The sequence below is a fragment of the Lagopus leucura genome, unplaced genomic scaffold (assembly GCF_019238085.1).
Source record: "Lagopus leucura isolate 7727_CA_CO unplaced genomic scaffold, USGS_WTPT01 Super-Scaffold_100159, whole genome shotgun sequence".
Lineage (NCBI taxonomy): Eukaryota > Metazoa > Chordata > Aves > Galliformes > Phasianidae > Lagopus > Lagopus leucura.
The window spans coordinates 2,283,838-2,306,921 of NW_024962335.1; the positions used below are offsets into that span (position 1 = coordinate 2,283,838).

The 23,084-nt window shown below is 40.2% G+C and overlaps 1 protein-coding gene and 1 long non-coding RNA gene across 2 annotated transcripts in view; both read left to right on the forward strand.

The window, feature by feature from the left end:
- LOC122190118 overlaps positions 1–799 on the forward strand; it is a 32,505-nt gene extending 31,706 nt beyond the window's left edge. The window contains exon 3 of the long non-coding RNA XR_006182082.1: positions 743–799. This is a non-coding gene — a long non-coding RNA (uncharacterized LOC122190118). The remainder of the gene's footprint in view (positions 1–742) is intronic.
- Positions 800–11,529: 10,730 nt separating this feature from the next.
- The window catches only part of ACSS3 (acyl-CoA synthetase short chain family member 3), a 76,217-nt gene continuing 64,662 nt past the window's right edge, over positions 11,530–23,084 (forward strand). Inside the window, exons 1-2 of the mRNA XM_042889874.1 lie at positions 11,530–11,916; positions 19,260–19,404. Coding sequence (XP_042745808.1) covers positions 11,660–11,916; positions 19,260–19,404 — 402 coding nt within the window. The 5' untranslated portion in view covers positions 11,530–11,659. The remainder of the gene's footprint in view (positions 11,917–19,259; positions 19,405–23,084) is intronic.

Consider the following 23,084-nt stretch of genomic DNA (forward strand, 5'->3'; position numbering starts at 1 on the left):
AGAAAGAAAGAAAGAAAGAAAGAAAGAAAGAAAGAAAGAAAGAAAGATACAGGGTAGGAGCAACCATTTCACTTTTGGGGTTAATCTTCTTGAAACGTTTAGCTGCAGTGTGGTTCATTTAGAGATATTAGGTAAGGAGATAGTGTAGAAATGAGAGCAAAAGTATCTTATTTGAAAATGAATTACATCATGGGAGATCTATCCATTATCATTTGCTTGGAAGATAGGTTTTAGCAAGTATCTTAAATTAGCATTCAGGCACTTGTTCTATATTTTTCGTGTTTTTACAGTGCTATCCCCTTGAAACTCATTAAACCTTTTTCTGTAGCAAGCTAGCCACTCATGCTTGAATAATCTAAGGGGTGAACAGAATATTATTATAAATACACAAGTGTCCATGATAAGAAGTAGCAAATTTAAACATGATTAAAAAGCAACAACAAAGCACAAATACACTCTCAAACACTTACTGCTATCGCATAAGCAGTATGCATTTTTCTTGTAAGGGATTTATTAGAACATAAGTCTTGGAATTGAGTGAAATAAATAACTCATCCTGATTAGTGGGTGAACATTAATCATCTCTGTATCACACTCTGAGAAAGAAAAAAAGAGGATTGATTTGTTATTGCTTTGTGCTTTATTTAAGCACAAGAGACTCATGCAAAATAGGCATAAAAATGCTGTACTGTGTATAAATGAGGACACATTCTAACCTGGTATTTTTTATACCTTCTTACAGGGCTGCTGAAAGCTCCAATTGAACACAGCATCTCAGCACAAATCCCTCCACTGAGAAGTCCTCAAGTTGAACTGACTGAAGTGCAACTGCGTATGGCTTATATAGGCTTAAAAAATGTAATAGGTTTAAAAGTCTGAATCTGTGTCTATGTAAATGAGACAATTCCAAGCCTTCACACTTCTTCCACATAAGGGCTGGGGAACACTGGAGTTGTTGCATCTTGCAAAGTAAACCAACATATCTCTTGTACTGTGTCTCACAAGCATGAGTGTGTCTTTCTTAGACAAGGCAGTAGGTGAGAGATAGTGGGAGATGGGTTTCTCCCTTCTCCCTATAACCAGTGTTATGTAAAGATCACACTTGTCCTACTCTTGGACAGCAAAAGCAGGGTTTTATTTTCCCACCTGTATTGTGCCAAGGTCAGCATCAGCAATCAAGACACTCCCCAGGGGAGAAGAGGTGTGGGCTGCAGCTGCTGTGCAGTGCCAAGGGACTGATTTTTTTTTAGTTATTTTTTATTTAAGCAAAACCAGGCTTCTTGAAGCAACAGCACTCTTCCTATATCTTTACTTTCTGTAGGCAACCACAACAAAAATGGCTCCAACAGGAAGAAGCCAAAAGGAAATAATGAGTAGAAAAGTATGTCTCAATTCCCTTTCCTTCCCTGTTTCTGGAACGCCTAAGTTGGGTGCCTAAACCCAAATCAAGGCCATGGTCCTATGCTGCCATTTTTTTTTTTTGACCATCAAATCCTGCCTTCAAAATGAACGTGTGCAAAAGTTCTCTCAAGTAACTGCACAGTCTACCTAGTGCCTCTGAGAATAGTGTAGGTATCCTACGTACCTGGTGTCATCAGTCCCCATACTGAGCGTATGTGATTGTATAGTTTATGGGCACTCAGGGTTTTCTTTGATGGCTCTCCAGAGCAGAGATGCAGAAATTCTGCCTAAACATTTATTTGGATGCATATTTAAATGCCTTCTTAGACATAATCTCTCCTGTTTGAGTTTGGCTGATGAGCAGTGCCTGATTTGTTTTAGTTTGTGATGGTTGTAAATTGGGAAAAAAATAATTATGCCAAGTGGAGTTATATTTGTATAACACTACATTATTTCATATTTTACATTACCCTCGTGTAATGTGTTTCTAATGCATGCTGCCTAACTCATAAGGTTACTGAGTAAATAAATTCAAAATTGTTTACAGGTTGGTTATGATCTCCAAATGGGAACCATTCACAATAGAAAGTTACTGTCTGAGAGGATGTTGACATTCAAAATTCAGCTGACAATATTCCAGCGTGTCAGGCAATTTTGAATATATGGAAAGTTTTCAGAGGCATATTCACACCTTTGCATTTTTCTCCGCACTCAGTGGTGACCATACACAATACATCAAATACTGAAGCTCCAGAAGGGAAATTGACTATGTAAATTTATAAAGAAGAAAACAGTTTGGATTTGAATATAAAATGTTCAAAAGAATAGCGCATATACTAGTTTGATGAAAATGAATTGGTCTTTGGACCCTTAGAGTACAAGGAAATAATATCAAAAGCGATCTCTTTTGGAAGATAATACCCAAAAGATTAGGGTAGCTGGGGGGAAAAAAAAAAAAAGGAAGAATAAGACAGATTCTGTATGACTGAATGGGTGAACTTTGATCAAGGACAATTGTGTTGTGTGGATTCTGTCTGTAGCTTCCAATATGTAAGGAGAATGGAAAGTGGAATCGGCATCTCTTTTATTCGCTGGTAAGTTTGTGACAGAGAATGAAATGTCACGTTTGGACAGCTTGTTACACTGAGGTTATACTAGAGTCTGATTTTTATTTTCTTAATTGTAGTGTGACACTGGCTAATCCTTATGGTATAGAAGCACCCTGAGAGAAACCATAATCTGCTGGCAGGTATCTGTGAAGACAAGTAACAGTTGAGTAATCTTTCCTTTGGCTAAGATGCAAATAAGGTATTAAGAAAGCTAATGCTTGTGATTTTTCCACTTCTTTGTATGCCATATATTTGAAGCCTTCTATTTCCTCGTTAAAATGTGCTTTTGTAAAATGTTCATAGATCTGGAGGTAAACTTCAGATAAATGATTCTAAAAGCCTTGAAAATAATGCAAAAATATTCAGCATGTAAAGAGAAAGGATTTTGTTTTCAAATGATAGATGCTGGAATTAGGATAGAATTACTACGAGCCTTTATACTGGGGAGCAGGGCTGAAGGTATTGCCTTAGGCCTGTTCCCTGAATTGGTTTTACACGTACTGAGAAATCAGAGACAATCAATTTTTGCCTTATCAAATCCTTGATTTGATGACTGGCAATAAATCTCTTGGTTCATCTAAAGACTGTGATTTTGTCCTGATGTTTGGAACTGCTGTAACGGAACGTAAGCCTGTTACTGTCAGAAATCATTGGACAAAGTTTATGAAGAAGTATCTGTTTCTCTGATTATTCTTTCTAAAATACGGATTTAGTTATGTGAATTCATTCATATATTTCACTGTTCTTTCTGTTCAGTCAGTTTTATTACTAAAACCTAATGAAGTGTGTACAACTGGAATGATTTCCCATACCTGTGGATTCCTGCATCTGAGGACTTTAAAGGCAGGTAAAACCCAGTAACCAACTAGGCAGTGAAACCAATCTCTTGTTGTCCAATAAAAGTTAACAGATACATGCATGCTGTTAGCTTTGGAAGGAAGGAAGGAAGATAATTTTTTTCTGGTTTTCACATGGAAATGATGAACAGACTCAGAAAATATCCATAATATTTTCATCTTCTTTGTAACAAGCTCTTTCTTACAATTTAAGAAGTAGATTGAACTGATCAGGGATTGTGCAGCTCATTGAGTCCTCATTGTTCCTATGGGGTGTTAACACTGAATCTTTGATACTTGATTATGATGCAGTTAGTGAGCAGAAATTGGCAAACTTTTCTATTCATTTATTGGTGATATTTTTCCTGCCATCATTTCTGTGTTAGTGACAGAATGAGAGGAGACAGGTTTTTATCTTTGGCTTTCCAGATGTACCTGTACTTAAACTAAAAGGAAAGAAGATATTTAGTAGCAGATCATGAGTAGAAAAAAAAACTCAGCAAATACTGTTAGTGAGAAAAATGGAATCTCATGATTTTTCATTAGATTTGTTATCTGTCAAGAAAATCAGTTAATTTTTGGGGAATTCAATTTGACAGAAGATGCAATCTGGTTTTCCCAGTTGTTACAAGGCAGGACGGTTTTTTGTTGTTTTGTATTAAATACAATAGTGTTCCACAGAGGGAGAGCTATCCTTCAGTGCAGCTCTTTACAAGAAAAGAGACGTTTAAAAATGTCATTAGAATTAGCTGCATCTGAAAATGATTTCCAGCTGTTAATGAAACCACACATATCAAAGAAAAGAAGGAAAAAGAAAAGAGAAAACTTCTACTCACAGCACAAAGTGTAAAGCGTGGACATTGGTTTTGCTGGCCTAATTCCCAGAGGTCAGGAAGACAATCACTGGACTCTCATTTGTAGAGACCTTGATGCACAGGCACAACTCAAATGTGCTCTTTGGAGTTTGACAGCTGGAAGAGTGATCTGTTTTGATACAGCCCATAAGACTTGGCTTGAAAATTCTTAACACATTTCCAACCTCATATTAGATGCTGAAGCTGTTCTCCATAATGCATATCTAAATAGTGCACATTCACAAAACCTAACAATTCATATTCATTTCACAAAAGCTGAGAAAACAACCATATGTCTGAAGAATAGTCCACTACAGATCTAGACCTTCAAAGTGTCTGGGAAACTTTACTATTAAACTGCACAGTTAAAATACAAATTGTATATGTAATTTCAAATACATACACTGGATAACTGAGCAAGACCAACTGAATGTCTTTCAGATTTAAAAGTAACCCGGCTTTTCCAGCGAGCAGAAATATTGAGTATAATTCTCCTGAAGTTATTACTAATAATTAAATCCTGAAGATTCAAAATTGTGCACACTTTAAAGCACATATCTAGAAGTCAATCAACAATTTCCCTAAAAAAAAATATTTCAGCCTGCAGAGGGGCAGGCTGAAATTCCTTGCTTTAACCCTGAAAAAAACAGAACAGTATAGATGTTTTGAGTACACTTCAGGGTGCTTGAAGAATAGAGTATCAGTGAGAAGGCAAATGACCAAGTTTCAATGTCCACTTTTTAAAAATACTGATTTGGTAAAGAAATTGGTTTTTCTGCCTTTTTTCAGACCCAGAGAGCTTACATAAACATATTAGTTTATAAACATATTAGTTTTATAAACTTATTAGTTCATGGCTCTCTCTATTGCCTTTTGCCTTGTGCATCTCCTTAAGTACGGAAAGTAGCTGTAGGCTTCCATTAATTTGCTATATTTCTGTTAGACTAGCATAGAAAGCTATAGAGATTGAAAAATAATAATAAAAAAAACCCAGTATCTTGAAGTCTGGTATGCTGCCTAAGCTCTGTTATTATCTATGACTTTTGGCCTCTGGCTTTATGAAGTCTAAATTTGTACCCTGAGCATTTCTGGAATTGTATTTCCATAGGTGAAATTGTGAGCGGTACTTAAAGATGTAACAGAATGCATTTGGGTCTATGGTTTTGCTACTGGCTTACCACTAAGAGTTTTTTTGCTCCTTATAATGAATCTAGAGCCTGAATTCATGCCTATTTTCCTTATTTAGATTCTCACAGAATCCTGTGACATGCTAATTTTCAGTATGAGCTTTAGAAAAAGCTATTTCCAGAATTTATTACTGGTGTTATTTGCGGCAATCTGAGTGACTGCTGCTATTTCTTCCCAAAGTTGCTGTGAAATTTCATCCATTCTCCACCAGTTTGAGCTGCTGAAGACTGAGATCACTCAGGACATTCACAAAATTGTTTGATGTATGGCTACGGATGAACTCACATTAAAAAGACAGCACTCATTAATAAATGACAGTTATAATGAAATATGCTGTTGACTTTGCTCTCAGTCAATATAGCTGACCAATTCCAGTTTGCTTGTAAGATAATTCTGCAGATGAACTATGAGAACACATGGCCACAGTGTTTGAACACTAGCTTTTCTTGTCATGCAATGAATAAGTTTATGTAAAGAACAAGGAATAAGGATTATGAAATATGTCACAAAGACAAAATCCAACAACAGTTGAGAACGGGATTGCAACTTTGGGAGATAAAAAGAAATGGTACAGACTGAGCAAATGTCATTTATATGAAAAAGGGTTCTTTAGTGTATGTTAAGATGCTGAGACACAATTTGCCATTGGTCAGGTTCTATGGCAAGTTTGCTACTCTTGCAATACGACCAATAACTTCTTGCAGAAGGAAGTGAAAGGAGTCCAAGTAAATACTAAAGCTGTGGTAGCTTCTTGCTCCTATCAGCCTGCCTCTTGCAAGCCTTTAGCCCAGCTACTAACACAGCTCTGCCCTCCCTGCAAGCCCAGGGCACACACACTGAGTGTGCAAGCAGTTGAGGACTATGCTTGAGGTTATGTTTTCAAAATCTCAAGTATATGTCTTTTTTTCTCCCTTTTCTTTTCCCATCTTTAGCAACAAACATCCATTCTGAGCCCTGTTCCCCCAAAAACCTCCAAGAAAGTATACTGAATATCTGTACCTTAGGCCCAGCTATGTCTGGATATTCTGGGGAAAAAGAGCTTTCCTGTTTAATTTTAGGCAAGGAAGGTTGAAAACATCACTTAGAGTAGATACAAATTAAAGCATATAGTTTTTCAGTAGCAGTGAATTGCCATACACTTCTTGGGCTGTATTCTCAGTTTGAGGAGTATAGAGAATGTGCTGATAAGAGATATCAGTATTATAAGTGGTTGTAAAATGCCTTAATTTGTATGCCACCAGTGACATTAACACTCAGAGGGCTAACAGACTCTGTCTTAGTTCTGTAAAAACAAAATATTTATCGGTAAAAATGCGGTTGCAAAATCCATGGCTATTTTTGTTTAAAAGTAACATCAACAAGAGTGCAGGTACCCGAAGTCCTTTTGTCCCCTTCAAACAACATATAGTGAATGATAAACTATTTTTAATAACTGAGCTTTTGCTTGTGATGGCTCTAATGCAGTGATCTAAAAAACAGTAGTAGAGGCATATCAAAGAAACGAGACTGCATTTAGATAAAAAAGCAGATTTTAGTCATGTAGAAACGATCAATAATCTGCAATTTCATGAACCTGGAAAGCTCAGGGACATGGATTACATAAAAATCAAAGTTCAATGCCAATCTTTATAAAATTACATCATCAACTTCTCAGTTAAATCCACAACAGCAGGAGTGCAAAGCAGAAGCTAAAATTCTACCTGTCCTCCATAAAATGTACTGTGGATTCTTTTCCTCAAGCATACCTAAAGACTAAGCATACCATGAATAATTTTGCTTTTGCAGGAAATTGCTTTGCTTTCATGTCTTTGATTTGTAAGTTTTTTGTGTTTTTTTTTAGTGTGTATGTTCTTATTTTTTTAGGTTTGTTTGTTTTTAAGATGATCCCTGTAATCTCTGTTTTTTCTTCTCTCATTTGCTAAGTCTTCTTAGAGCCTAAAATGTAGAAGTTTATTGCCAAGAAGTTTTATCGAAGCTGCCTGAACAGAGTGACTCAGGTTAAGTAAGGTCTCATGTGAATAAGATTGCTCACATGAATAAAGTTAAGTATATGACTGAACTTAAATCTGGAAAACTATAGATGAAATACAGGTCCTCCTGAGCTGTGAGACCTCTCTGGGGAGAAATCAAGTGATAACATCAATAATAATTGATACTAAAATTGCATTTTCATCCCAGAGGATCTCTAAGTCATGTCATGCCTCATTCTCACCTGGACTGAGTCACAGGCTTTCATTTCAACGCTTCCCACAAGCCTGTGAAAAGTGGCTTCTCCCGCAGGATACATATTTTAGCATTTTTATAAGTTCTCATCCTCTGTTTCCCAAAACACTTTGTGTTCATTTTTGTGAATGTGCTCATTTTTGGAAGAGAGAAATAAACAGGAGGACATGGAACTCCAGCACTCAGTTTGCTGACAAGTGCTCCACCATGACACGCTGATGTAGACATTGATACCACTCACTGTTCTGAGTGCTGGAAAACTAGGCAGACCAAAGACCCCTGACACAAAGGCAGCTTTAGGCTAGAAAGCAGCAATCAAACAAAGAAGAGTAGTAAGTACAGGTTTTTCTGTGGGCCATTGTGATTTTATTTCCTCTTCTATGGGCACATCTTATGATTGCAGAAAAAGCCATGGCCTCTTTTGTGTTAACTAACATCAGCCAAAATGTCTGTTTGAAGAGTTCTGTCCAGACAGGTATCTTTTCAAGCAATACTTTTATTATATTGAATTCTCTATAAGATTTTTAGTGCATTTTGAGTAAAGCTGTTCTACACTTAAGATGGGTAGAAAACTGGAAGAATAACTGTATATGTTTTTTTGTGCCTAAAATGTACTACTTTCATTCACCTTTCAGGAAAATGGAAAAGTTTATTTGATTTGAAATTAGCTCTGTTGACTAACACATAGTGTAGAAAATCATGACTATCTCTACTTGTCAAACATTAACAGCACGAGAGACTCTGAAATCTATTCACATAAGACTGGCAGTTCTTTGAGAGAGATACAGTCTAGGAGTTGGATAAAAGGTGGTACAGAACCATAACAAAGTGAGTTAATACACATCCTAACTCTTTATCTACAGTACTGCTTCCTGTTCCCTAGTGGACTCTCCAACTGCAGTTCGAATTAGCAGGGTTAGAAGGTCTAGTTAATGAGAACGGCCAGAATATTTCATACATAGAAGACAAAATTTATAATACTTTTCAACTCATCTTTTTTCAATATGCATATATCTTCAAACATGCATACCTTGCTTTAAAGGATACTGTTGTAGAAAATTTGCTTTTATAAGCAAAAGAAAGGCTTCAGATAAACTGTTTTGAAATTGCAGAAATATGCAGTCCAAGCTTCATACTTTGTTCTTTGCTACACCTGCACCTAGAAACAAGCATATGTTTTACAATGAAGTGCAGCTACAAGGGTAATTGCTACACACATCACTAGGCATTGCTTCAAAATTCTGTGTTGAGTGTGAGTTTCAGGAGTGTCAGTTTTTGCAAAAAAAAAAAAAAAAAAAAAAAAAAAAAAGTCCTTAGAGAGAGAAAATTCAGCAGTTCAGAAATCTGCTATAACAGCATTTGTAAGTGAACCTTAAATTACTAGTATGCAATTGGGAGAGCTAGCAATCCCTTCTTCACCCCTCAGATATCAGTATGAGCTGTGAGTAGTTTAATTAATGAAGTATATTCCACAGATACTCATTTCAAACATCCCTTTAGGAAACAGATATGAGAATGTTACCTAAAATAGGAATTTAATGTACTTCATGTTCTGATTAAATTCATTTGTCTCCTCTGCATCTCTGGTGTATCATTTCTACTAGGACACATTGTCAAAATGAATAGCAGAGCATTTACTGTTTCAAAGCTAATTCCTTTGCCAAAAGCTTATACTTTTATATTAAATGTATATAAGGGGCTGAGTGGAAACATTGCATTGCTTTTCAATACCACAAGAAATACTAGGTACTGCCTGACACTACTCATATGTGTTTAAATATCAGGATACTTTTAGCGTTAGTGCCTACAACTAACAGGTTACAGAACACAGATAATTAAATATTTCAGCTAGTCTTTGGCCTCAGCAGTTTTATTTGCAGTAATAAAAAGGGACATGTTTCAACATCAGTTTTCTGTCATGGACACATTGATTGCTACATACAATTGCTATAGGCCTCCTGCAAAGCAGTGGAACATCAAAGCGTTGGTGATGTGAAGAATGAAGCACATGAAGTGGTTAATCAGTAGGGTTACTCCTTGGGAGTGGATGTAATATACACCTCTAATAGTTTGCTTTGGGGGAGCAAACTTCGCAAACTGTGCTGAGGCAATCATAATGCCCAGGCTGGGTGCCACAGGTAGGCAGAGTCAATGTAACTCGGCCCAGAGTGGGCTTGTGGGCATTGATGGGACTAAGGCTGATCTTCTTCACAGGAAGACAAATGGTCAAACAAAACAACAAAAACAAAACCAACTATCTAAAAGCATATTTCCATGTTCCCATGACAGTTTTCAGTCAGATTGGTTATTTTCAGTCAGAATTTTCAGTCACAATGAGGTTAGGCACCTCACAGGCAGGAAATACAAGACAAACCTCTGGGAGTCTTTTTTAAATCCTGAGAGCAATTGTGTGTTACCACTAAGTAAGTGTTCCTTTGGACAACACATGCCATGCTGCCAGACATTCAGCACTGACATCTGAGTCCAGGGCTGTCAGGAAGTCACAGTGTTTATAATCCCCATAAGCTTCTCTCTTTCATTTATCTTTTAATTTGTGCTTTGTGGACTCTACTAGCAATTGCTCTGACACCATGGTCAAAATGTATAAGAAAGCAATGTTCTCAAAAGTAATCTCTAAACCAGAAATGCATTTTTTATGTTCTTGCTTTGTTGGCATGCTGTAGCCTCTCCCTGGCAGTAGGGAAATGTTCACCATTTCTCTGCATAGTTCTTCAGGTGCTTTAGAGGGTTAAATTAATTGCAAGTGATTCTTGAACGCTAACGTGTTGCTTGGGCTGTGTTACTGCAGTTGTGGGGAGGGAGCCAGTGGCATTGTGTGGAATGCAGTGTGGGACAGGCGAGCCTCACTCACTGGGCAGAGAAAACAGGCTCAGCAGGCCATGGGAACCCAGTGAGCTCCTTACATATGCCTCAGAAATGAAAGGACAATCAGCCTTCATGTTCATGAATGTGGAGGTGACCTAATAAAAGTGGAGTGACTGTAAATCTGTAAATCAAATTCTTCATGCCTTTTTTTTTTTTTTTCTTTTTTCCTCTTTCTTTTGAGGTAGGCAATGAAATTGATTTCATGTATTAAACCCATTGTAGTGAGTATTCGGACTAGCTCTAATCTAATCACAGCTGTGCCAGTAATGTGATACACGCTTACCTTCTTTTGTACTAACTCAGCAGTAGTAGCCCTAAAATACGTCTGAGAAGCTGGTGTAGGTTTTAAGTGCCATACAGTATACCTACTTTATCATTGCCAGCTTTTCTCAAAGCGAGAGTGTATTTCAAAATAAACACTCGAGTTTTATGGCTGTATGCCACACAAGTTATTAAGTAAGAAATAATTTGTTTTTCTGTCTCTTTTCAGTTTATCTCTGCGCAGAATACTAAGTTCCTCTTCACTCAAGCAAAACTCGGTGGTGGTTTCTGTCTGTCTGTCTATCATTTGTGGATGTGGTTTCAGAAGTGTTATTTGCAGTAATGATGACTTGGTGCAACCACAAAAAACTTCTCAAGGAAGAAAGAAAAAAAAAGCGATGAACAGGAAAATCTTTAAATTATACCTGCTTTCTGCAGAAGAATTTTACTCGATAGAAAAAAATGTTCAGATGTGGAAAAACGGCCAACGTCTGCGTCAAGAGACCAGGAACCCGAAGTGCCTGATGCGTGAGATAGAAGGGTAAACATTGCCGGGTTCCTCTCTCTCCACCGGCCTCTGTACACCCACGAGGCTCCGCTCCCGCCAGCGCTGGCCCTCGCCCGCCCCCGAGCCCCGCAGAGCCGCAGCCCCAGAGATGGCGCCAGGCCAGTCCCAGCCCGGCCCCCGGGGGCGCAGCCCCGGCCACCAGCCCGCCCCGCTCGGCGGGGTCCGGCCGCGTTGCTCCGCGTCGTTCCCGAGTGCGGCCGCTTGACTGGGGCAGCTGCTGGCCACGGAACGTCGGAGCCGTCGTTGGGCAGCCCCGCTCGTCGCAGGGGAGCCGCCGCGGGCCAGGGGCTGCTCCGAGCGTTAGTTTGCGAAACCGCGCCGTGAGGCCGCGCCATGGGGCTGCTGGGCAGGCTGGCGGCGCTGGCAGGGGGCGGCGGCGCTGTCCGGCGGTGGCTAGGGCGGCCCTGCGCAGGGAGCCGACCACCGGCCCGCGCCGCCGCCTCTTCGCCGGCGCTGGGACAGTACGGGGAAGTGTTCAGGGCCTCGGTGGCGGAGCCTGAAAAAGTTTGGGGAGCTGCCGCCGAGCTGATCCAGTGGTCCAAGCCCTGGGCCAGGGCTCTGGAGAGGCGCGGCCCGGGCAGCGACTCGTGGTGAGTGCGGGGCACGGCGGGGAGAGCCGCGGGCGGGCGGGGCTGCACGAACTGCTCGAGGCAACCAGCCCGCCGCGGGGGGGACGGCTGCAGAGGTCAGCGGAGATTACGGTTACACCGGCTTAACAACTGAAATCGGAGTGGAGGAGTGCGTTGGAGTGAAGGGAGTTCGCCACAGACCTGTGCGTGATGCAGGTGGCCGGCGGTGTGCCTACTGCTCCGTCGGGCTGCGGGGAGCACGGGAGCCTGGCCACGGCGGAGGGCGGGCAGCGACGTGTGCGAATACAGAGACTTATGGGGCTGTGCAATGGTAGGAGTTGGCTCAGTGGGTCGTTACTCTGACGACGTGGTTACGGCAGTGTGTTCGTAGTGTGCTGTGTGTGGTGAATGGCAGCCTGATCCAAAACAGAACTAACGTCCTTCTTGTAAAGTGCAGGAGAGGATTTTCAATACTTCTTCAAAGGCAGCTTGCCCGTTAAAGTTTTGTCACGACCACCATAATGCCTTTTCAGCAAGTTTATCTCATGCTCTTCAATCTCCTTCCAAGGAGAAGCTCATGCAAGATAAAGAAAGCAAGGCAGGGGGTCATCTTTTTCACATCGATGTTCTTGGCTTTTTTTCTGTGTTTTTCTGACTTGATTTTAATTTAAAAATACTAAGCTTTTTCAAAACGTAATTAAAACTATTAATCACTCTAAAATCTGTCAAAATGAGGAGACACAGAGCCAGCAACGTGAAGCTTACATTCTCATTGCTGGCTGTGGTTATTGGTTAGCAGCTTTCCCAGTGAAAATTGTTTCTATCTCTTAAACTGAATGTTAAGCAGCACCCAGCTGGGATAAATCTCCTTAAGTCAGCGGGGCTACATAACAGTCAGGAGTCTTAGAATGGATGGATAAGGAGACCTGTGGTCCACTGGCCTTTGAGGCCGTGGTACTATTCCAAAAGGGCAAGCAGAGTTGCCTGCACAGTTAAGAACCACTAAAGCTCCTTGGCATGCTTGAATAAAGTAATGAAAAGTTGTTGCAACAACTTTAAAGTTACTTTTTAAGAATTAAAGAATATTAGCAATGATGGTGAGCACAGTTTTGTTGTCAGGTCCTGTCAAACTGATGTAGCTTGATATAGTAAGCTTGCTGGCTGGAATTGATGTGGTTCAGTCTTTTTAAAGCATTTTGGTTTCTCAGGTGGGAGTAATTTGTTCTCATGACAGAGTTACCTGGATCAAGTTATTTGGGCTGAAGTCAGATTTATCTTCCAGTGGCCTTTTCTGACTTTCCGTCCCGCTGGCATCTTTATCTCTGTGGATGCAGATAGCCACAGACTGAAATCATCTCATCAGTGTATGCAAGTACCTGAAGGATATTAGAGTCAGGTGGTGCCCAGTGCCAAGACAAGAGGCAGTGGGCAAAACCTGGAACACAAGAGGTTCCCCCTGAACCCCAGAAAAGAATTCCAGGCTGTCTGGATGACAGTGCACTGGCACAGGCTGCCCAGGAGACTTTGGAGTCTCCTCCTTGGAGATCTTCCAAAGCTACGTGCACATGGGCTTGGGCATGCTGCTCTGGGTGTACATGCTGGAGCAGAGTTCAGAGCAGGTGCACCCGGAGGGCCCTGCCAACCTCAGCTGTTCTGGGATCCTGTAGGATTTTACAAAGGTGCACATCACTGAAAAGTCCAAGTGAGGCCCATAGTTACTGTTTGGATGTCAGATATCTGTTGACCTGTCATGGGTCATAAAACTTCAAGTAAATCAATTTATTTTTTTAAATTCTCTTTATCAACTTAATGCACAACATGCAATTTTCTTCCTTTTTTTTTTTTTTTTTTTCCTTTATGTTAAGAGATACTGGGCTGCAAGGGATCCCAGAGTATTCTGCCTCTGAAGACTCAGATGGTTGCCAGTATCCTGTGTGCTCCCCAGGACAAGGGATAGATAGGCTCTTTGAGGACAGGACTGTGTTTAAGAGAGAAAGAAGATACAAGAGCCTCGTTGAGAGTACTTTCTGAAGAGAAAACAGTTAAAACATAGCAGAACTGAACACGATGCCAGGCTTCAGAGAAAAACTGTTTGCTGATCTAACAGAGAAAAGATGTGGTTCTGTACTTTGCCTGGGAAGCAGTTTATGGAACTTTGAAGTACCATTAAGAAATTCTTGTATGTGCTTCTTGAGTTAGAAAATGTGTTGGATGCATATTATTAGATCAATTAATGTGTGCTTTATTTTCAGTATCATTGTGTTTTGTTGCCAAGCCTGACAGACAAAACAGACACTCTGTATTTGCTGGTCCCTTTTATTTTACTTGAAGAAAGTGGTTAGCACAGCTGAAACTTTTTTCTAATTAGGTTTCTAAATAGAACTTTTTTCTAAATAGGTTTCTAATCCTAATTCTGCTTCTCTAAATGCTGTAAGAGCCTAACAGAAACATAAGCATACCCTAGCAGGCTTTCTTTAGACTCTCCTATTGCACACTGCAGGATTGTGTAAATGGCATTCCAAATGGGAAGAAAAAATCTGTTCAGTGCGAATGGTGGTGGAACTCTAGAACAGATCATTTGGGGATCATGTGGAAATACAGTTGGATTAGGCAGGTTTTTTCTTAGGAGTGGTAGAAACAGTTTTCCCTGACTAGTGCAGGCAGGGGGCAATTTACAAGCTGTGTTTTTCTGTGATTCCAAGACATTAAACGTAACATAACATCACCTTTGAACTTCTGAATGTTACCCAGATGACTATTTAAATGCTGCTTACACTTGTTAAAGTGTGGCTAGATCAACTAACATACTGTTATCTTAAAATATGTGGTGCTGTGTAGAGGCTTTGTCTATCACTTCATTCAGCGTCTGTTCTGCCTTCATCTAAGCATTTTAAAAGAAATCCATTTAACGCCTGGAAACTCAGGCTGGAGAAGTACTGGTGCCCTGCATGATGTCACAGGGTTTTAGCACCATGCTTTTTTTTTTTTTTTTTTTTTTTTTTTAAACAGTCAGAGTGCAATTACAGTGTAGATTTTTCTCTTGCATGTATTCTGGATTTATTCAAAACCTTCAGCGTGCATTTTTCTTAACTATCATTGCTCCTGAGCCATTTGAACAGAGCCTGAAAATTCTCGGAATCCTGTTCGATTCTGAAGATAGCAGATATTATTGGAAATTAAGACATACATTTTGAGAATTGAGTTAAGTGATAATTATGCATGGCCTTCTTCAAGACTAGTTTCATCACTATTGACAGATGAAAACAAATTTTGAACGCAGTAAAAACATTCCCTGGTCACTTACGGCACATATTAAGCTCTGTGTAATTGAAGGCCTATTACAGAAGACGTAGCGCCAGGCCATGGGAGGCTGCAGCAGCTCTTCAGGGGCTCACAGTGTCCTAATGTGGTAACTGCTGGAATCACTGCACAGGTGTATTGTTTGAGGAAAGTTAGTCATCATGTGGGTTATCAAAGGCTACTGCTTTCAGGGGTCATAGAACTGTAGGATTGCTCAGGTTGGAAAAGACCTTCAAGGTCATAAAGACCAACCACAACATAACCACACTACCTGAACTCTAACAACCTATGGCTCAATCACGTCTCTGAGCACCACATACAAATGGTTTTTAAGCACATTCAGGGATGGTGACTCAACCATCTCCCTGGGGAGTCCAGTGCTTAACAACCCTTTCTGTAAAGAACTGTTTCCTGATATCCAGCCTAAACTTACCCTGGCACAACTTGAGGCCCTTTCCAATAATCATGTCACCAGTGAGAAGAGACCAACCCCGCTCTTGCTATGAGCACCTTTCAGATACTGGAAGACAGCAATAACGTCTCCCCTCAGCCTCTTTCTCCTCAGACTAAACAGCCCCAGCTCCTTCAGTTATTACTCATAGGGCATATTCTCCAAGTCCTTCACAAGCCTTGCTGCCATTCTTTGGACCTGCTCCAGCACCTCAATGTCCTTTCTGTACTGAGGTGCCCAAAACTTAACACACTACTCGAGGTGAGGCCTCAGCAATGCCAAGGGGCAGGATGACTTCCCTAGTCCTGCTCACCACACCATTCCCGATACAAGCCAGGATGCATTGGCCTTCTTGGCCACCTGGGCACACTGCTGGCTCATATTCAGCCAACTGTCCATCAGTACACCAAGGTCCCTTTCCATCAGGCAGCTTTCCAGCCACTCCCCGAGCCTGTAGGGTTGCCTGGGGTTGTTGTGACCAAAATGCAGCACCTGACACTTGGCCCTATTGAAACTGATGGTGGACAGGAAGAGTTATCAAAAAGAGGTAGATATTGGCCAAATCCAATTAAAAAAAAAAAAAAAAAGTTGCTGTGAAACAAACAGTTGCATTGTTACAGCCAACATGTAAATCCTGCTGTGGTGTTGGCAGAAGAACCCTGACATTTTACTGCAGAAAGGGGCAGCAGGTGAGCTCTTCAAAGAGCCTGCAGCCAGTCTCCTTTGTGCGTTAGACTCATTACTGTTTGCTCTTTTTATTTCTGTTCTACTCTTTCTGGGCTCCATTTGCTAAATGTTACTCACTTCTCAGCACTAGGAATGTAGTCTAAAGGAATGATTTTTGACCAGGAATTCAGTTTGCATGCTGTGTTGAAAGAAATGTCTGGTTAGCAACAGATTAGCATTTTACAGCCTTACTTGTTATGGCAAAATTCACTTGCAGCTCTTATCCTGCAGATTCATCCCATATCTTTCTGCAGTCTATTGGAATACTGCATTTTCAGTTCTAGAACTCTTTTTCAAATCAGTGCCTTTATTTTCAGGACTGTGTCCTGCTTTTATGCTGATGTTGCTTTCCTCCTAGAGCTCATTCAAAAAAATTGATGTGGTCAGACTTGGTGATCTTTAAGGTCTTTACCAACCTGAGCAATTCTGTGTTCTTCAGAGATATTCATCTCTTTGGGAATCACTGAATGAACAGAAATTTGCAGCAGCACAATGCAGCTTTTCAAGGCCAGGCAGTTTATTTGCCATACAGAATGGGGTGCTCCAACACGCCCGTGTGTGACCAGCAGAGAAGCAGAAGAGCTGTGGCTGTGGCCATAGCAGGTGAGCTGCACACTGCTGCCTTCTGGGCCCATGGCAGCCTGTGTTCCTCCTTCCCTTTGCAGAGCTCTCGTCACACCATCTGAATACCGTGGGGTTGCTTTCAACCCTCAGCCTCACATTTTTCACAAGCAGTCATTATAAAGCACGGCAGTGCTGAACTTGTCATGCATCTTTCTGAGAGTCCGAGCTCTTCTACCCCTCACATTTTCACCATTCTTAAGTAGTTATGCGTGATAACCCAGATGTTGTGCTCTCATTCGTAGAAGGATGGAATCACCAGGGCTGGAAAAGACCTCCAAGATCATCCAGTCCAGCCATCCATCTACCACCAATATTTCTCCACTATACCACTTCCCTTACAGCAACATCTACATGTTTCTTAAACAGAATTGTTCTTATCATCCTACAGGGATTTGATATAAAAATCCATGGATGTCCTGATTCCTACACGGCCATTATGGCAGTTATACAGAGTTTCTCTGTGTTACCTGAAGCAACTGACAGTCTTTTATTATCCATCAGTTCTTCTTTTATGGGGAGGGTTTTATGGTACAGAATGTTTGTCTTAGTTTCAGTGGAACAGAATAGTTTTCTTCAGAGAGTCTGGTATGATGCTGTGTTTTGGTTCTAGGAGAAAAACAATGTTGATAACATACTGATGTTTATAGCTGCTGCTAAGCAGTGTTGTGCAAAGCCAAGGCCATTTACACTGAGGGCCCTGGGGAGCTGGGGGGAAACAGAATTAGCACAGCTGGCTTAAACTGGCCAAAGGGATATTCCATACCATGTGACATTATGTGGAAGAAGTTTTGAAGGGGGTGGGAGTTCATCTGATTTTCTTCCACTGCTCGAGGGGTTGGCAGAGCATTGATTGGGGTGAGGTGAACATTTGCTTGTACATCACATGTTATATACATGCATTTTTTTGTATATATATATAGAGAGAGAGAGAGTCATAAGTATTTTCCTTTCCTCTATCTTAGTAAATAGTTTTATCTCAACCCATGAGTTCTACTTTGTTTTTCTTAACCTGATGCTCTCCCCCATCCCACTGGGGAGGGGAAGAATGAGCAAATGAAGCCTGGTGCTCAGCCACCTGCCAGGTTAAACCACAACAGTCTTTTTTGTTTCTTTCTTGCTCTTCCACTTCTCCTTATCAATGGCATTGTAAACAAATCACAGTAGAAGATTGCTATGTCCTGACATCCTAATTGGGCTGAGCTTAATAATTGCCATTCTTTGACAATAGGGACTAATCTGTGCATATGGATATATGAAAAATACATCATATATCCTACTTTAGAGAGGTCCTGTACTATATGGGAAGGAAAATGCTCTCTTTTAATTAGTTATGGGTTATTTTAGGCCATCTGTTTTTATCTTTTACGTTACAACAAGACATTATGTCAGTGAGCATCCCCATAGCATTTTTGAAAACTTGGCTGCATTTTTTTCTGTTGCTCTTCTTTTTGCTGTAGATAGATAGCAAAGCACAAAGGAGAGCATCGTTTTGGGTAACTTCAATTCTGTGTCTTCTTTGCTAGTAGTAATTGTAGCATATGGTGCCTTCTGCGTTTTCTTGAGGACTGTGGCACGCTTGAATTTTCTTTGTAAAATTGCATTGAAAGTAAAACCAGAGTTTGTGCAGGTGACTTTTTTTTTTTTTAATTAGAAGAGATTTTTTTCTAAATGTCTGGCTGTTGAAGAGACCGTGACTCACACTCCTTTACAGAGGCTTTTAAGTCACTGACGTAGCCCATGGTAATGTCAAGTGTGTTCAGAATATCAGACAAATTTATAAGCTTTTATGACTGTTGGGGTCAGTTTCACTTGGATACAGATGTGTGCGTGCTTAACTGCTACTGCCAACGTGTGAATTAGAACATTTTGTGTCTTGAGCCGGTTCTTCATAAAAAAGGTACACGTGCATGCCAGTACAAAGTAGTGTAATAAGATATGTTCATAATGTCAAACTGTTTTACGTGAATGTATGTCTTGTTCCCTGAAGTCTTAGCTATAAAAATCAAAATGATTGATGCAAAGGAATTCAAATCACGATCAAGTTTAGTGGATTCTTAGTTAAGTCAGTTAAGGTGGAAATACTTCACTTTTTTTTACTGATTTAAATAATGAGCTTATTTATCTTTTTCAGTAAATTGGGTGATTCTAGAATAAAAAAAAGACTTCCTGTACTGAGTGTAAAGTTTTGATCTCTACTTCAAGAATCAACCCTGTCTCAGTTCTGCGAAAGTTGCCTGCTGTATTCTCCCAACTTCTTTTTTAGGTTTGTCGGCGGAGAACTGAATATCTGTTACAATGCTGTTGATCGTCACGTTGAGAATGGACGAGGAGACCACACTGCCATTATTTATGACAGTCCTGTAACAAATACCAAAGAGAAAATAACTTACAAAGAACTCCTTGAACAGGTACGTTTGAGAATAACCTTGTTACTGGAAATAGGCTGGAAATATTGCACAGCAGGTGGATATTAGGGAGGTAAAAATGGTCTATCTTTCTAGTTTATTCCTTTTGTTGTGCTTGGTATTGATTTGTAAGCTTCACTGCTTGCATCAAATAATAGTGTATCTGAGAGGTTTTGATCTTCCTTTATTTTTTTTTTCCTGCAGTTAAATATTTTTTGTTCTGGTTGGTTACATCCTGAACTTTTCACTCTTGAATTTCTTTTTTTTTCTTTTTTCTTTTTTCTTTTTTTTTTTTTTCTAATAGCCCTTATTTTCTGTGCATGAAAGAATTCAAAATATTTATCAAGCTGCATGACAGTGAGTTGCTATGATGAACAAAAATGCCACTATAGCAGAGGCGAAGGTACATACCTTGATTATGGCTGTACATGATTGAGTGTAAAAACAAATCCAACGTTAGCAGGAAGCATCTCTAAGGAGAGCTGCATTGCATGCCTGCTTGAGGCTGCAGTGGGAGTGCTGGTGGCCCGTGCTGGTTCTCTGTGTGGAAGGTCTGAGGGAGCCAACCCAGCTTACCTTTAGCTTACTCTGACCTAGAATAGTGGGATAACCATCTGATTCTATCCAGAAAAGTGTAATCAGACATATGTGCAGAGTTTGAAATTCTGTAGCTTGTTCTCTTTAATTAAAAGGGAGTGTTATCATGAAAGGCAGGATTTAAGATTAATAACTTCTCTTGCAGCTTTCTGGTCCATTGTTGTGGAACTTAACTTGGTTCATCTGGTCATTGCTGGATACCAGAAAACAAACATACCCACAAAGATGTTGGCTGAAAACTGCAGACATATTTGCTTGTGTGTTTTGTGTCGTAGATTATGTAGAGATGAGGAGAGATTTTGAGAAGAGGCACACCAAACCACTGAGGGTGTGGCTTACCTTGTTTGGCTCACATCCCTCCATCATCACTTGTTGCTGTGTTTTCAGTCTGCTCAGCACAAGCTAAACGTACTGTATGCTAGAGCTGAAATAGGCTTTCAGTGCTTTGCATGTTTCGTTACAGATCGGTCTAAGTGTAGACTATACATACAAACAGAGCAGTACCCTGGAAAGAAGCTTTATGCTTTCCGTCTTGAATTTCTTTCTCAATTTAAAATAGGCTGACAGTGTAAATCTGTGTGCAAACTGTAGTCTGCAGTGTACCCATCCGATGAATGTTTAGTAGTCTTTCTAGCCATTAAGCTGATATTTCAGTGAGAATATCTTATCAGATAGGCTGCCTGTTCAGAATGTCCATACAAGAGACATTTGAAGCAATGGAATTCTTTCTGGCTTTTGCTAAAAAAAGAGGAATTCATAGGTGGATTTACTAGAAGATATGCAGAGTAGCTGTGGTCACAGGGTTGGAAGATGCAGAATTTTGTACCAAGTTGGACAGTGTGTCCAAGGATCAAATACATGGTAAGGATGGAAAAACAAAATAGGTGCTTGGTTGGAGATAATGCAGCCTCTTAAAGAGGGTAGGATGGCTTGAGCTATGTGCTCAGGATGCCTGCTGTTCTCCCATTATCCTTTTTACTCATTGCACAACAGTTCAGATGTAAAAGCTACAATGATGTTGCAATTAAAGTCAAGCATCACTAAATTATAAGTAACCGAGAGAAATTTTGGAAGCTTGTGGTTGTTTAGTGCCAGACCTGTGGAAAAGTTTGTGCTTTGTTTTTTTTTTTTTGTTTTAAGGCAGAGCTGGAACATAGGAATTGCAGGGCAATTTCAGCAGTTCTTTGTTGGGAATGGCGAGATCTGTTGATACACTGTACTGCTGCACGTGGAATGCCTTGGCACTGTCACAGTTTGTTAAAGTGAAATTTTATTTAGTGCATACAATCATATTGTATTAATTATATGCTGTTACAGATGGAATGCTGCAAACGCAGAGAGTAGGACTTTGGAAAACTGGAGATGTGATGGTCTCTGAGAGTGTGCCAATTTGACTTATTTCCTGTACTGGTGCTTGTTAGAAGTCTTTACGTGAGGATTACAGCGTCGAACCACTGCAATGGTGCGATGAAAGTTTCAGCTTTGTATATGCCTTGGGGTATTCTCAAATTCCAGTAGTGAGATGCCTGGAAAAGATAATGGAGACATGAATTCTTTTAGAAATGCTGCTGAATCACTGCAGTGTTAGTTACCCAGAAGAAATAGGGAGCAATGGATTCTGTTCATTTAAAAGTAAACTTTCTGATTGTGTTGGAAAATGCTACCATTTTCAGGTTAAGGCATAGATTGTTATGTGCGTGGAAACAAACGTTTCTGTTTACATGACTGAGGCCTCCCTTGCTGAAAAACGTCTCAAGAATTTGAGTACCACATTTGCAGATGTTGACACATGACAGATATTTTACACAAAACAAGTATGATGTCTCTTTGTCATTCTTTTCAGTGACAATGCACAGTTAGCGTGCTGAATTTGGTTCTGTAATAAATAATTCCTGAGCATAGCAACCTGAGGATTACTGAAAACCAACCCTCCTTTCCGCCCCAGGCTGAGTCCCTCTCAGCACTGAATGTTACAGAAACATGGATGAGAGAAAGGTTTCAGGGTTATTGACATTGGGTTAGGATGTAATTTATTCTGTAGGATGGATTTTTTTCTATAATTACCCACTCTAACAGCATCTCCTTCTGAGATTGCTGTATTAGCCATTTTCAGGTTGTAGCTGTGTCTGTCTTGCTTTGCATCTCCTCTGTATATGACTGAACTATCACCTAGATTGCTTTGCTTCCAGCAGTCTTTCTCATTCTCCACGCTTTACTCCACGTTCTTTCTTTGCCTTCTCCCTGCAGAAGTGACCAATTCCTTTCATTTCAAGACATTCACTCTCAGAAGTACTTAAAAGAAGTACTTACCAGATCAAAACTGAATATAGAAAATCCTACTGAAACTGACAGTCTAATTTTTTATCCTGATTGTTAAAGCAAAATTATTTTGACAGTATTATGTATTAGTCTTTTTTTTTTTGTTTAATGCTGTTTTTCATTTTCTTACTCAAATTTCGAGTGTCATTCTTCAGTGGATGTCCTGGGAAGACTTAACTGTGCTGTCACAGAGGTAGCTCTTCAGAAATACCAGTATTAGTATTCTGTAAGGGATGAGACTAACCAGGCATTTAGGAAGAGTGGTGTCTTGGGTTTTTCACATTCCACACAAAAGGCTTCCAAATCATCTTCGAAGTCAGAAAAAGTAGCAGGAACTTGATCTCCCTTGACTTAAGATAGCTCTACAGGATCACGTCAACATCGATGATGCCTGCAGTAGTGTATAATTTGGTGCAGTACTGGCAGATGAATGTAGCAAAGCCATGTTGAATTGATTGCTGAGGCTCCTGACATTTCCTCTGTATGTGGTTTGCTGGCTTTAATTTGGAATAGGTTTAGTTTGAACCAAATGTCCCATGACTCACTTCAAAGCAGTCTGAATCTATCTGTTGCACACATCTTTCCATCCTTGACTTGTAGATGCCTTTAGAAAGCTCTGTGCTTTCCTTTCATCTGTCTCACTGCTGCTTGATTACTCTCTCAGTCTGTGGATATTGGCCGACTAATGTGAGGGAACTCAGGTGCTGCAGGAGTTTTACAGAGCACTATGGTGTCCCTCAGTATTCCTTCTGAGGAAAATGTTGGTC